The sequence below is a fragment of the Anopheles moucheti genome, chromosome 3 (genome assembly GCF_943734755.1).
Source record: "Anopheles moucheti chromosome 3, idAnoMoucSN_F20_07, whole genome shotgun sequence".
Taxonomy (NCBI): Eukaryota; Metazoa; Arthropoda; class Insecta; order Diptera; family Culicidae; genus Anopheles; species Anopheles moucheti.
Genome location: NC_069141.1, coordinates 14,539,110 through 14,554,537, shown reverse-complemented (window position 1 = coordinate 14,554,537; position 15,428 = coordinate 14,539,110). Strand labels below are relative to the sequence as shown.

The window sequence follows — 15,428 nt, the reverse complement described above, 5'->3', positions numbered from 1 at the left end:
TTTATCACTCGCGTTAGTCAGCCCCCGCAGTTCAAAAGGTCACGATACATTTGAAAGCCTTTGCTATGGCGTTGGTTGGCCGGCTTTTCTTTACTTTCTCTTCACGCTCCACCCCCCGGGTGGACGTCAATCATCAACCGGACCGGATAATGATATCCTTAGGCGCTTAACGAGCTTAGATTCGGAAAAAAGGGGAAGCCACAAACAGCTATCTATTGGTGGCAATTGATTAGGTAGTATAGACCGCGTGCAAGCTTACAGTAAATTTCACTTTTCCGCTCAGAGGATGCATGACGAACAAGACGATAAAAAAACGAAATCGTTTCACTCGATCCACACAAAGTTGTGGCGGGACCTCACACCAAAACTATCGCTTAAGGTTTAAGGCACCAGGCGCAGGCGCACACAAAGGTACATCGTTCACTTGAACGCGAGCAAATGAATTAACGATCGACAGGGCCGCTATTTGACACCGTTCGGGGTTGGATGTTGGTTGGAGCAAAGGGTTCCCGGTTTTGCGATCAGTTGTTTGTTGCATTCAGCCGCATTGCCGCGGGAATGCAATGCGTACGCAGGCGATCGGGGTGGAAAACTGCAGGAAAAAAAGGGCCGTCTATTTATAAACTTTGGCCCTCACCGTCTGTTAGTCATGGTCTAAGCATTTCGCACTACTGTGAGATGGGCCACGATGTGTTCCACGCGGACGGCAAGTGGACGGGTAGGTGCGACGAGTTGATTTAACCGGGATGTGATCCCCGGCGAGTTTTGGCCACCGGGGGGGTCGAATGGGAAACTCGGGAATGGAAAGTTTTTTCCCTGGAAAATGAACTTGAACTCGTGGTTCAAGTTGGCGCACGGAGAGGAATCGGAGCGGTGCCGAATTGGCACATGGCATGCTGGTTGAATGGTTTATTTGCGGTCGGGTTGTTTGCCCATTCTGGGCCGGTTACTTAAATAGAACTGCGGATTTTTTTTTCTGGCACCTGATGATCGGCCACGCTCGGTAGTAAATTTTTGCGCTGTGTTATTTGCGCTCCAGTGATGATGTGGCGCGAACATCTCACTATACATGATCGTTTGCTTTTATTGGTATATGAAATGATTTAGTGTGTTTTTTTTTGTTGTTATGATTTAAAACAAAAATTAAATTACAAACGGATGAAAATACATTTAAGGACGCTAAATCACTCTTTATACATCTTTATAAAAATACATTCAAATGTTTACGAAAAGATTTGTTTGTTTGTTCATTTTCTATTATACATTATACTATTATCTATTATACCTATTTTTATTATTTATTTCTATATCTATTATCTTATTATATCTTATCTACATTATAAAAGTAGATTATATGTTCATAATCAAAACATTCTGTGAGTTTTTAAGCTTTGTCTTCAATACTTCTGGCTTATCGACACAACACCCTGAAGAAATCCAGGCCTGCCATTGCTGGCTTTCTTAGACCTTATTTACCCGTAGCGGAACAGTCAGTTCTGCGTACAGAGGATTGGTCCTCCGGATGGGATTTTGGGACGGTCCAATCGTGTGAAAACCAACGTCACTTCCAATACACCACTGGAAAGCCATAATGCTTCTATAGCTTTATAGCCTATAGCCTTATTCTTCTAGAGTTCATTATTCTTTGAATCTACAAGACTCAAAATATTCAACCTTTTATTGAAGAATTTATGAATTTTCGAGAATTCATGAAACTTTGAGGGTTCTTTGAGGGTTCAAGAATATTTGATGATAAATTTACAGACGCCTATTCCTGATCCTCATAAGCTTTTTGCTAATTTACAAATGATTACACAAGTTTTGCTAATACATAATGCTATTTAAGGTTGCTTCAGGAATTCCAAACCCTTGGGTTACGTTTCATTATTCTTTTAGGTCTTTATTAATGGTAGAACACTTAAACCGCAAAGTACACTCTTAACGGCCACTTTAATATTTAACACATCTTTTACTGTTTCATGTGGTCACCATTTATATATTGCCAATAAAATTTACCATTTGACACAGAACAGCTCACAATTCACAATTGCTCGATCGTACTTGAGTGTGTAATTGTTTTGTTTTGTTTTTTTCATCTTCAATTCTTCAGTAAGTAAGCTAAGTATTTTCGCACTTCAGGGCAGCAAAAGCGGTGGGCAATTAACCCAAATCTATTCATTCCCGCTGGGACCGAAGAATATCCCAATCCACTTAGCGAATCTCAATGCAATTTCATTCAACAAATCGAAGTGCATTACGGCGAAACGGCACGAGTGAAACGGGATCGACGTATCTTAAATTTAGCGCAGTGCAATAAATTTGCCTGCCTCGGCATTGTTCACTTCCTGGGCGATTTGTTAACAGGGGCTGCGTAGATGCAGATGCAGGAAGATGCTGCCCGTGGTGGGCGACGAATTGCTTTGCACCACGTTTTAGTGCATCATAAATTACGGACCAACGGTCAAACCAGCATGTGATTCTTTTGCAATGTTTTCGGTGGCCTAGCCGGTTTTGTGGTTGCATTTTCTTGTTATTCACATTAACACACTGTAGCGAAGGGAAAGTATTTGCAGAAGCGAGTTACATCAACAAGCAGCGCAGTCCAAGGTGAATTTCTTCCTATTTCTATCATAATAAAAGAAACGATTACATTCGCACAGTGGCGAAATGGGTAGAGCTGCATTACGGTTGCGAGCGGATCCCGCAACAACTCGGAAATGGTTGATCGGTTCAAAAAATTGCACTTGCGAAAAATGCTATTTATATGTTCCATCGTGCGAACCGAGTTGACGCGTGTGGCGCCGCCGGTAATTGCGTTGGTGTTGCTTAGGCCGGGTGCGGTCCGGCGTAGTAATTTGACTACGAAAATCTCGGAAAACTGAAGTACACACACACCAAAGCAGCCGGCAGCACGTGTTGAGTGGTTTCCCGAGTGTCAGCCGGCAGTGGATCGCGTACCGAATTTGACAGCGATGCAGTGTCATGTATGCGCTTGTCTAGCTGTTTCGCGGTGGCCATTTTTTACGTTCTACTCGGTGGGAAATTCGAGTAGGTATTTCGTGTTTTTCTTTCTTCAAAGAAACCCCTTGTCAGCGGGATGGATGGAACAACATAACCCATCAAGAGTAGAAAATTGCAAATGGGCGGCGTGCAGATGTCTTGTTTGTCTGTTTTGTTTCGCATGCAGACCGATCGCATCCTCGCAGCCGATGATGATGTACGCAGGCACTGACCGATATTTTCGGTCTGTCACACGCACCGTGCGCTTCGGTGCGGAACCACTTAACCTAATTGTGCGATCGAGCCGATGATAGCCGCCGAAGGTAACGATCCACATCGCTGAAAGACACCGTGGGCGCTTTCCACCCGGCTATGATGGATGATCAGTTATTTCACTTGTTTTGTTGGCGCTCGCAGCGCACACTGACGGGTGGCGTTGTAAAATGTGTGACAAAAATTAATTTAAAAAAAACCTTCATTTGCCGGTCGGACAATGTCGGCTGAAGTTCAACAGCACCAGTGCAAACATGTCAGCGGATCGATTGAGAGGAAAGACTAAGCTATACGCCCACCAGCGGTGGTGACGAAATGTTAATGGGTGAGCTAAAAAATTGGGCCATTGGTATAACACACACCAGATGGTTAGGTGAACCCGAATGTGCGTGAATCTGGGTTACAGAACGATATTTTAACGATTAGATGGAAAGTGTATTTTTTACTAAACATTTGCTCAAATTCTGGTCATCTCGAATTAGCAAGAAATTTTAATTTCATAATTTGTTCAATAAACTACAACCAGTTTTAAAAATAGCTTTTCCGTCACCAAAACACATGGAGTGGGTTGGCTGGTTTTCCATTTTCACCAAAGGCCCCCCAAAAAGAACCAAAACAACAGATTTAACCGTGCCTGCTAAATGGGTCAATGCAAAGTGTCTGTTTTTCCATTCATTTCCGAGAATCTTTCAACCGAGCGAATGAAAAGCGAACTCGCATGCTAAGCATTGACCTGGGAGGCGATTGGTTTATTGGGTTTTTTCTGCTGCTAGCGCACAGGCTGTATAAATAAACGAACGATGTTTATGTTGGAGCGTTCATTTCCGAATATATGTTTGCAATTTTTAGCATATTCAAAAAGAAATCTTTCTTCCCTTCCCAATCAAATAGCTACGGTGGACCCCCGCAGTCGACGATCGGTAACTCGGCTCGTCGGATACAGGCACAGCTACCGGCAGAACCGCCGGCCTGCGTACAGAATGCCATGATGCGGCGGGACAAACAACCATTCACCTACACACCGGGCGGTATCGATCTGTCGCAAATCAAATCGCCCCGAATGGCGAAACGAATATCCAGGAACGCCAACTCGGAAGGTGTCACCGGTCAGCCGAAAGTGTCTCCATTGGCACAGGTAATTGTCCACCGGTGGAAATTTGTCCGCAAACCACATTAACCCCATCCTGCTTTTCACTAGAACAATGGTTCCAGTCACAACGGCACCAGCAATGGCGGTCAGAGTTCCGTTTCACCGGCCGCTACGCTCGGTGCAGCAGCGATGGGTATGCCCTTTCAGGTATTTCCTACAGGACCTCCAGCACCGCCGCCACCACCACCACCGACGGGGCGTGTCGTTCCGTCGAACGGTGGCAATCGATCCGTCCCTCCGCCGCCTCCACCACCCGGTCCGGGGCCTGCGCTACCTACGGGCAGCGGCTCAGAAGCTCGCAAATCCCCGAGACCACAGAGTTTCGAGCCACCGCCGATGGGTATGCGGCCCGAAATTAAGATTCCACCGAATCCCATGGCGGCCCTGCGCAAGGCACCCAGACCACAGCCGAAGAACGACTTCTGGATAGAGGAGTACCGGCGGGAGAAGCAGCAGGACGAGCCTCAGATTCCACGACCCGTCCCGCCCAGCTACAGCTACGCGAACAGAGATCTGGACGACGAAGGTAACCGAACGATCGGCTGCGAACGATCGAGGATCTCCGCGTGATCTCCCATCCCGTAGCGCATCCGCGTGTGTTTGTTACTAACCGTGCACATTTGTTGTATCATTCCATCTGTTGTTATCATTGCAGTTGCTAAGAACACATTCAATCGCACAGACGAGCTCACTGTCCGTGGTGACCCATTGGCACAGCAGAAACGCTCACCAAGCCCATCCAATCTAACTAAGCCGCTCGAGAACGGTGCTCGCGGTTCATCGTCGATCAAAACCCCGCCCGTGTACGGGCAGAGTCCGGTGCCGGCGAACCTTCCACCACCGATCACACCGACCAAAGTGTCCCCCACCACCCAAGCTTCGCCCACCACCAAAGATACCCCACCACCCGTGCGCCCCAAACCATCACCCTCGCCTGTGTTCACGAACCAGCCCACTAACAACACCACAACACAGTCCGTGGGTAGTGCTGGCAAGGATCAGACCGCGGGCGCGAAGAACACGGCCCAGGTCGGGTATGGTCCAGCTGCGCCACCACCTCCACCACCGCCACCATCATCAGCACAGAAAGACTCACAGCCGTCCGTCTCGTCCGGTATGTCTCCATCCGTGTCATCCACCCCATCCACAGGCCCACCTTCATCCGCTCCACAATCACCAGCCAAACCGGGCAGCACACAGCGACCCGCTGCTCAGGCCCTTGGCTCACTCTACATACCGCCGATACACGAGGTGTTTGCCAATAGTAAGCAAAGTCTCTTAACCCAAGCGAGCCCACCATGGATGTCGTCGCGGCACAATAGCCTGAAGGAGCAGCCCGAATGGGTGCACAAGGACGAGCTAGATTCGGCCGCCAGTAACAGTGACGGCAGCAACGCTCAGCAACAGTCAAACGAACAACAACAGTCACAAGAGCAGTACAAACCACAACCACAATCCGTGTCGCAGAGGGCGCCAAGCGCCACCAGGGAGAGTGTTCCATCCACTACTAAATCCGTTGATTCTATCGTCACAGCGCCGGCCCCGGTGCCGGCTAGACCGTCTCCGTCCGTGCCGTCGCAACAGCTCACACAGAACAACATCAGACCAGCTGCGGCCGATGTGTCCGTCCCGGTACAGCAACAGTCTACACCGGCGTCGGTTCAGCAACAGCAACAGTACGCCCAGCAGGTTCAGCAAGCGGCCCGGTCGGTAGGGCCTCCAGTGGCTCCGGTGTCGCAAACCACGGTTACGATGCCCGTAAACCGTGGCTACCCGCAACAAGCTCCAGTGTATGCACAGGCCCAACCTGTGTACTCTACTCAGTCACCGGCAGGATCGCAGAAGGTAATTAGATGAAGGAAATTATCATTAAGCAATTCCAGGGCACAAGAAATGAACTTTAGCAAACTAATCCTGAATTATAGATGATGGTCAATGTTTAAAGAATAAGGCTCACAATACTGTACGTGTAAGCGTGTCCCACCAAGTTACACTTCATTTATTCATCCGGATGTTGTGAAATTTTGCTCATACAACCTCTTACACGAAATTTGTTTGCTTCGGATGTATGGAATAGATCCTTTTTATATAGACAGCACCGGTTATAGACTTACTTAGACGTACATTATCGTTTTTATCGAAATTTAGACCCATATGTATCAATAAGTATCATTATGTAATCACTTTAGAAATAAGTTCTTTGGATGATATTTTTTGCTAAAACATAGTTAATTAACATTTCAACGCATGAAGTAGTTGTAAGGAGCCACTCTTACGTATATTAACCTGTTTTTATCCCGACAGGAACGTATCATACCGATACAGATTGAAAAGTCTCCGGTGCAAGCGCCAGTGCAGGCCCCGAATTTCGCACCACCGCCATACTACAGCCCTAACGCACAGTACGGTCCGGCCGGTGCCAACAGCAGTATGCAGTCTCCCATCCCGGTTGGATTTGCGACACCGCACAGTGGTAACGAATGACGAATGATAGTATCGTTTCCTATACTAACCAGCGCATGTTTTCGCTGTACGCAGGATTCACCACCCCGACGGCCATGTTTACCAATCCGAACCATTTCGTCAACCAAGGCTACAACAACATCAGCTATCCACCGACACCGACCGGGCAGCCGCATCCGCTGTACCAACATCACCAGCACTATCCGCCTCAACAAGCGCCACCGGTACTCCACCACCCGATGCATGCGCAACCCCAACAGCAGCCGCAACAGCAGCAACGCATGCAACAGCCGCACACGCCGACACAGCAGCCACCATCGAATGTGACCAACGTGCGCATCGTACCGATCAAGGTGGAGGGTGCCGAACACACCGTCCGTGGACCACTGTCCAACACGCCGGCCATCATCCAAAGGTAATTATTCGGCACTAGTGGCGTTGGTTTGGCACGGAGAGCTATCTAAAACAATCTACAAAGCAGCGACAGCATTCGCAAACTTTACTTACCAACCTTCTTGCAATACAACGTATCTTATGATGATCCCTATTTCTTGTCTTTCTTCCTCTTTTTTCTCCCCGCTCTGTTCTTGTGTGCCCGTGTGATTGTGTGTGCGCCCGTATCCCTTTTCCCCAACGCTGTCGCTCTATCTGCCGCGCATGCTGTCGGTGATCTTGCGCGCGGAACGCCGCTACTCACTCACTACCGTTCGGTCTCGGACCCGACTTTGCACCCCTGCGGGTGGGGTGGGTGGTCGTGTGTTGGAAACAAAATAACTCCCTTTCCCCCCCACACACACTTAATGAAACGACCCCTAATCGGTTTGGGGTGAACGGGCGGATCGGCGGGAGGGATGTTTTTCGGTGCGCATAGTGGTGATCGTAGCTACGTCATTCACGATATCCCGCTAGAAGCTAAGCTTCGCTTTCTTAAAAATAGACTCAGGTACAGGAGCACGCACTCTGTGATCGATGCATGTGGCATAAGCGCCGCAAATGACCGTCAGTGTTTCGCATACTCATTAGTGACGGCGTTTGCCTGCACTACGACGCAAATGCTAAGGGGGGAGTTGAAAAAGTAACACCCCGAATGTTACTTGTGCTAAATCCACGCGCAGAGCATGAGTTCTGCATTTCCCCATCTGCTTGCGGAGAACTGTATGGCTGATGTGTTTGCTCGATTGGCTCTTGTTTCATTAATTTATTTTATTACAAATTTACTCGCTAAAAACATCAAATGTGATGTGTGGTTTTTTGAAAAGTTTGTCGTTATTTGCACGCAATTAGCATGGCCGAAATATTTGTGCATTGGTAATTTCTCAATTCATTTTTGTTCTTGCACTCGCATTGGACTGTATCGAGACAACAACAACAACAAAAACCCCAAATTAAATCGCGGGTGTGGCTGTTTCGCAATATACACATATTTCTTCATTGTGCCCGTCTTCATTTGTTTGCCTATAGGCTGGGACGGAAACGCTCGGACATCATTTTTATTCCCCATCGCAATACATCTTATTGCCGTCTGTTTCCCGATTATATTTGTCAGCTGCTAAACAATTATGTAACTGCAGCAACAGTGCGCACAGTTGCGTTTGGGAAAAACGAAGGAAAACCCCCCGTATCATATGACGGCACAATTTCTCGAACGTAAAACAAAACAGACGCCATTACGCCCCTTTGCTGTTTGCGCATAAATGTGTGTTTTGATTTGTTATGCAATGGATATAATTGAATTTTCATTACTTTTCTATTTTACTTCGTTTGTTTTAACTTGTCTGGTGTTAGTTTCCATTTTTACATTGTTGTGTTGCTCTTTTAGGAACCTGTTTGTTAGCTTTATTCTTCGACTTTCAAAGTTTTTAATCGTTTAATTGCTGTTCTTAAACTACTTTAAAATTTTTGGTTTTTATCTTTTTAAAATCTCGTTTCTTTTTTTCGTATTTATCTTTTTAAAAACTTTGTTTCTGTTGTTTCTTCGTTTTCATTTTTGTTAAATCTTTTGTTCCTGTTTTTTTAATCGATCACCCGTGCCTTGATCATTCTTATCGCTATGTTGTAAAATTTCGTTATAAACTGCTGGGTTTTGATTTTCATTCGCAACGTTTTTCTTTCCCTCTTTTTTAGCGATCCTCGTAGCAGCAACAACACTCAAGCATGGAATGGTAACAGTGCACCGAATCAGTCACGTTCGTTCCGAGTGCTGCAGCAAATCACGGACACGCTGGACGAAGCGGAAGCCGAAATGAACGCAAAGGAACCAGCTAACAGTCAGCCCAGCGTGGCGGATCAGCCCGATGGCAGCAAACAGCAACCGTACGGACGTTCGGCGGGTGCCGGTAATGCGACCCAACAGCAAGACATGGCAGAAGGACAGCTGCGTCGATTACAGCTCAGCAACGAAGATAAGGCTCTGATGAATAGAGTAAAAAATCAAGGTATTTACACACTCGCGTAGCTCATGTTTACCCTTCCGTCCATGCTAACTGGCCCTTTTGTTGTAACATTTCTCCGTGTTTCTTCATTATGATTTGTCGTTGTGCGCCATGTGTCTCTCGCTCGCACGCCTCAGTCGACGGAGAAGTTTATCTCCATAACGAAGAAGATCCTCGCTATCGCGGTGCCGCCATACCGTCCAAAGCGTTCAGGTATCTGCAGAACATGACCGATAGCGGTCAGGCTGCGAACCAAAGCAACAACGGTACGGATGATGATTTTGTACTTACTTGTAATTATAGTTTTGTGCTGCCATCTGCCGGAATGTTTTATTATTTGGGCTTTGTAGGTTCTCCGCTTCGTAGAGCTGGTTTATGTTTTGTTTCGTTTGTTTTTCGTTCTATTTTATGTTTGTACATATCCGTGTGTCTATAGTTTAGTTTACATTTAATTGTGTAAATAGAATTTGGTATTTTACCGTTAAGATTTATTCAACCAAATCATTTATTTGTTTGTTTGTTGGTTTATCAAATCGCTCATGTAGCTTGAATGTTAACTGATATCCTTCTTCCTTAGGCTCTGGTAATCGTGCCCAACAGATGTTCAACCGCGGAAATTACAACGATTCAGGTGAGTTCGAAAGAGGAGCAAGATATACTGATCATATCCACAAACTTCAACTCCAACCTGTTTTGCAGATGGTGACACACAGCAGCAGCAGTACGTGCCACCGAGCGAACAGAAGGTGGAAGAACCAAAGAAGTACACCGGTGGTTCCATCCCGAGCCGTTCGTTCAAGATGCTCCAAGCGATGACGGACGCACCAGGTAAGTCTTCCGAATTCTTCATAGATTGTACTGTGTTTTTTGGTGGTCCTGTGAATATTAGGACAGGTCTCCCACCTGCGAACGCAATATGTCCGAATTATCCAACACACATTCTCCCTGCTGCTGTGGTGACAGATGAGAAATTCGCACGTAATGTATGAGGCGTGAGATCTCATATGATCCGTTCCACCACGTCCTCCATAAGACTGTCAGCAGCGTTAGCGATCATCTTCAATAAGAATTGTCCCCTTCCCCGATACCTGTAGCGCGACCATCGATCCGTTTCATCCGATTGTTTCCGAACCACATTAATGAGTTTTATTGAGTTATATTAACTTGGTGTGAAATTTCGCAAAACAAAACAAAAAACCCCCTGACCCTCATCTATCTGATTTGATGTTGTTTGATCATCAAATTACAAATCACCCCCCCCCCTAAACTCCAACGATCCCAACTCACACAGTTAACAAGTGCGCGCGTCTAACGGACGCATCTTCATCTTTCTCGTTTGCTTACGAGGTAGTTGGTTTGAAAATTGTGGTTTCCTCTGTTTGGGACCTTACCCTGTTCGGTACTCGGTACCGAAATCGATGATTCATCAATTTAGCATTTAGGCTTGTGTTGAAAGTAGTGACGATTAGATTATGGTGATGAACGCAGAGTCTCATTGAAGACTGTGTGCGTTTGTGTGAAGATTCTTTTCCGGTTCGAACTTCTACTCTGGACGATCACGACGTTTGTCATGTTATTCGAGATTTTCCCCATTTGTTAAACATTGAATGCTGTGTCCGCGATGAGGTTTTCTTGAGTTCTTCCTTCTTGTTTAATCCATTTTCTTAATTTATTCAGTACAGTAACCAAACATCAACCGTGCTGCCGGGAAATAGTCTACATAATGTGCTAAAAATCAAAATCGTTTGTTTTATTTATTTTTTTTACCAATGCACAGAACTCCGATGAACTTTGCTTGTTCGTACTTCATCCATTATATAGACTATTTGCTCTGAATTGGAAAATGCAAATAATCTGGTGATGAACCGAAAATCGCAGCAAACAAAAAAAAAAGCAAAAGAAATCAATGCTCAAAGCATTCATAAATCATTCATCATAATGTTCTGTCTCTTTCTCTTTCTCTCTCTCTCTCTTCTCTCTTTTTCTCTCTTTCATTTTGCTCAAATCTTCACAGCCGATCCAAATTCCTCCGACAGTGAGGGTCCTAATGTGAAGCTGCCTCACGGCAGCGGCACAGACATTCGATACTCCCCCTATCCCTATCCACCGCAACCCTACTTTTGCTGTCCTAATCCCAATTGGCATTACTACGATCCCACCACTAACCCGCAGTACTATCCACCCCATCATCCGCCACCACCACCACCACCTCATGCGCCCGGTTACTATTATCCGCCCATGCCACCGCCACCGCCCGGGCACTTTGACCGGGGCGGCGGTTATTACGGTGGGTATATGTCTCCGCATCACTTTTACTACGCACAAGAACCGTGTTCTCCGTGCACACCGCCCCCGTACTATCAGCTAAGCCAACCGCAGACTGCCTACTGCGAGGCAATCCCGAGCGAGGCGATCCACACGTACGTGATCACGACGCCTCCTCCGCGCATCGTCGTTACACCGACACCGGACGATTCCTGCTCGGATAGCGAGCTGCAAGCGATCAAGGAACAGCTGGGCGAGCTGCGCAATGTGCCCGGCGAGTTTGCCGGGGTAGAACCGAGCGACTACGGCGGTCCGATCCCTTTGACGCGCTCACAATCCAGCCTGAAGCGGCTGTCCGAGCGCTTGACTAATTTTAACAACGGGTGCGGTGAGCCAGATGGCCCCAAGTCCTTGGTGCGCTGCTCACCTTGCAGTCCACTAAACGAGCGGTATCGTACGTACGAGGAAAGCACCTCTTCGGTACCTTCGTCTCAGTCTGAGGCTTCAGACTCGGAAGTCGAAGATACACCCAAGCCCAAGCCAGTGAGCAGGACTCAGGTGCAAAGCAATGGTCACGCGAAGGACACGGAAGTGGTCCGTGTGAATGGGTTGCGCGCTTTGGCGAAAGAAAAAACTCCCGAAAAGAAGAGTGCTCGTGGGGATGAGGAGGAAGATGAGGACGAAGATGATGTAGATGAGGAGGAAGAAGAGGAAGGTGAAGCAGAAAGTGAAGATGAAGAAACGGTAGAGTACGGTGGGAACGGTGAACCACCGGTCGACGAACATTTGCCACATCAACTGAGCGTGATCTTCGAGGAGGAAAGCATGTACGGGCAGTCGACCGTAGCGAGCAGGCGTACCAGCGTGTGTAGTAACAGCTCTACGTTGAGTGACTGCTCCTCCACGCTGGCCAACGATCTAGACGATGAGAAGGATGTTGAACCGAGCGGCAACCGTACCGACGATGACATCGATCGTCTAGACGAGACGGATATGGAAAAGTCGCTGGTTTCGGTGCGTCTTCCGCTGAAGCTATCGTTTAGTAAATCGCCCAACAATGAGGATATTGCAACGCTGGTCGTTGGTGAAAGCGAAATTACTGGATCGAAGGAGAAGCTCACCAGTGGTAATCGATCTGCCCAACAACCCGAAGAGGAAGATAGTGGAGACGAGAGTGACACAGAGGAAGAATCCGAGGACGAAAGTGCGGAGAGTTCCGAGGAAGAAACCGATGCTAGCGATGGCGAGGATAAGGTGAGCCCTCAGAAGAAGCAAGAGAACGGTGTTGCGGAAAAGTTGTCGAATGAGGCGGATACCGATGTTACGGTAACTATCACTATACCATCGCTTTCGAGTAAGGGTAAACTGAACGAACGGGACAGTTCGAGTCGTCCGGAAGCAGTGAAGCATGAGGCACCGGCAAAAGCTCCGTTTAAGATCGACTACGAAGAAGCTTCGGAAGTATCGGTGTCCGTTTCATTACCACTAAAGGCCAAGGGTAGTTCTTCTAGCGATATTCCGAAACAACCAGATCGCGAGACGCCATCTGACGAGAAACTAAAGAACGAAGAGAATGCAAATGGTGCCGGTGGTGAGGAGGAGGAAGAGGTTGACTTTTGGAGTCAAATTGGCGATGAAGACGATTACCAACGACCGGTGCGATCCTACTCAAGAGATATGTGGAGCAGTCGGGAGTTTAGCGTTGATCGGCAGAGTGTGTGGAGTCAGGACGCTGAAGAAGATGAAGAAGCGAGTACTACCGGTACGACGGACTTTTGGAGTGCCGAGAACGGTCCCACGGAGGCGTCCGATCTGTGGAACTTTGGAAAAAGAAATTCGCCATTTCCTGCGAGCGGCGATAAAGTCGAAACGGCGCAAGGTGACAGTAAGGATTCGTTGGAATTCTGGCAGAAGGAGAACGAACGGCTCGTGAAGGATCTGTATGAACGTAGGGCCAGTGAAATAGGTTACCAGGGAATAGTATCCAGTGGGTTCGTGAAGGATGAAAATAATAACAAAACGTGCGTGCCGCAGAACAATACAGGCGCTGTGAAATCGGAGCTGCAGAACGATCGTAGGACTGAAGATCACAGTGAGGAAGAGGCAGAAGATGGATCAGATTCCGAGAGTGACAACGATAGTGAAGAGTATGAAACGTCAAATACGTCGAAGGAAGACTCAGAGGCGGAGCAGGATGTTGGAGAAGATTTGCCAACGCAATTGGGCACTGTGGATCCTGTGAAGAAGTCGAAAGATGAACAGATGCAATCTGTGAAGGGTATTGGCGATATCAAAGGTGACAATATGTCGCAGGACGATGGCAGTGTTGTAGACAAGATGGAAAAGGATAAAAAGTTATCCGTGAAAGAATGGATATCGTTGTTTGAGACGCAGGCTGTAAATGTGCCTTCGCTGGAGGTGACGTCGAATGGACGCGGCACAGTCACCCCTACGATGGGCAGCCGTTTAAGACCGCTCTCGAGACAGAGACAGTTCTGTGAAGAGTCCGAGGCGGAGGACGATTCCGGCGTGACGTCGGACATGAGCAAACACATCTCCGAGGTGGAGACGGACTCCGAGTGCTTCCCGGAGATGCGCAAGATGACACGGTATCAACGTGCGGCCACACATTCCAGGTTATTTAAGCTTTTGCAGGACGAAAGTAACAACGGTGATAGCGAGGATGAGGAAGCTAGTGAAGATAATAGTAAGGAGCAGGAGCAGAATAGGAGCAACGTGAAGCAGCACGATGCGGCGACGCAACGGGAGGATACCACAGCCCATCCGAAGATGATCAGTAATCCTATCGTGAACGGTACCAGTCGGAAGACGCCGGACGAGACACCCGGCAGCATTGTGGGCAACGTGACGGAGGGAAGGCGCGACCGATTAACGCTTCCAATCAGTCATCAATCGTCGTCGGGCAACGATAGTCTATCCTCGTCTACCTCCTCAGCATCTCCTGTATCAGGAACACTGCAGAACGAAAAACTTGCCGAAGAGCTAGTACAAAGTTTGTTGATGAAGAAGAAGGGTAGACTGTTCCGGAATCTGCCGCTGGAAAAACTGCACGCCGCTGCCCTGAAGATTCTACAGGAAGATCTGGAATCGAACGGTACGATCAGCTCGACCGAGGACAATATGGCGACGGTCGATTCGACGCCCGCCCTAACACCGCAGGAGTTTAAAAGCGAATATCCGTCATCATACTCCGACTACTACGACACGTGGTGTAGTGATTCAGTGGGCCAACCTAACGGTTGCTACTCAGATACCGGGTCCGACTGTGGGATGGTGAAGATGTTCCGCACCGTACCGGAACATCAGCTGGCACTCGCCAAAAAAGATTCGCGCGCAAATGCCAGCAACGGCCATTGGTCGCCGCGGTGTCCACGGGTATTTAGCAACAAGAATATTCCCCGGCTGATGGGTGTACGGGAATCGGATGTGGTGGAACCAACATCGCGAGGCTCACGACCACCGTCTCGAGCATCAAGTAATCGATCGCCGTTTACCGTCATCACGCCGGCTGTCGGGTTGTTTAACGCTGGCAGTCCAATGGACGATTGTCCGAACCGTGCCAACACTGCCAACCGTCAGTTTAAACTGCAGTAATAGCTAGTGAGCGATCTAGAGCTCACACATGCACTGCCAAGCAACGTCACTGCCTACTACTAGTGTCACTATGGGAACGAAAGATGTGTGCCATTGAAATATGCGAGCTCACGAGATAGAAAACGAAATGAACTGAATTTTGAATCAAACAAATTTCAATCGGGCGGGCGACCGAGCAAATCAAGCGCCCTTTAGTCGACCCATGATTTGAGGACGCATTTTAGTGGCGG

At 47.8% G+C, this 15,428-nt stretch overlaps 1 protein-coding gene across 1 annotated transcript; it reads left to right on the top strand.

Moving 5' to 3' along the window:
- Window positions 1–4,164: 4,164 nt before the first annotated feature.
- On the top strand, window positions 4,165–15,327 carry LOC128300483 (uncharacterized). Its single transcript, XM_053036555.1, has 11 exons — window positions 4,165–4,408; window positions 4,472–4,949; window positions 5,079–6,268; window positions 6,728–6,896; window positions 6,962–7,301; window positions 7,758–7,829; window positions 9,011–9,321; window positions 9,456–9,584; window positions 9,896–9,949; window positions 10,018–10,146; window positions 11,333–15,327. The coding sequence occupies exons 1-11, from the start codon at window positions 4,259–4,261 to the stop codon at window positions 15,196–15,198; spliced, it is 6,888 nt and encodes a 2,295-aa protein (XP_052892515.1). The 5' UTR covers window positions 4,165–4,258; the 3' UTR covers window positions 15,199–15,327.
- The last annotated feature ends 101 nt before the right edge of the window (window positions 15,328–15,428 follow it).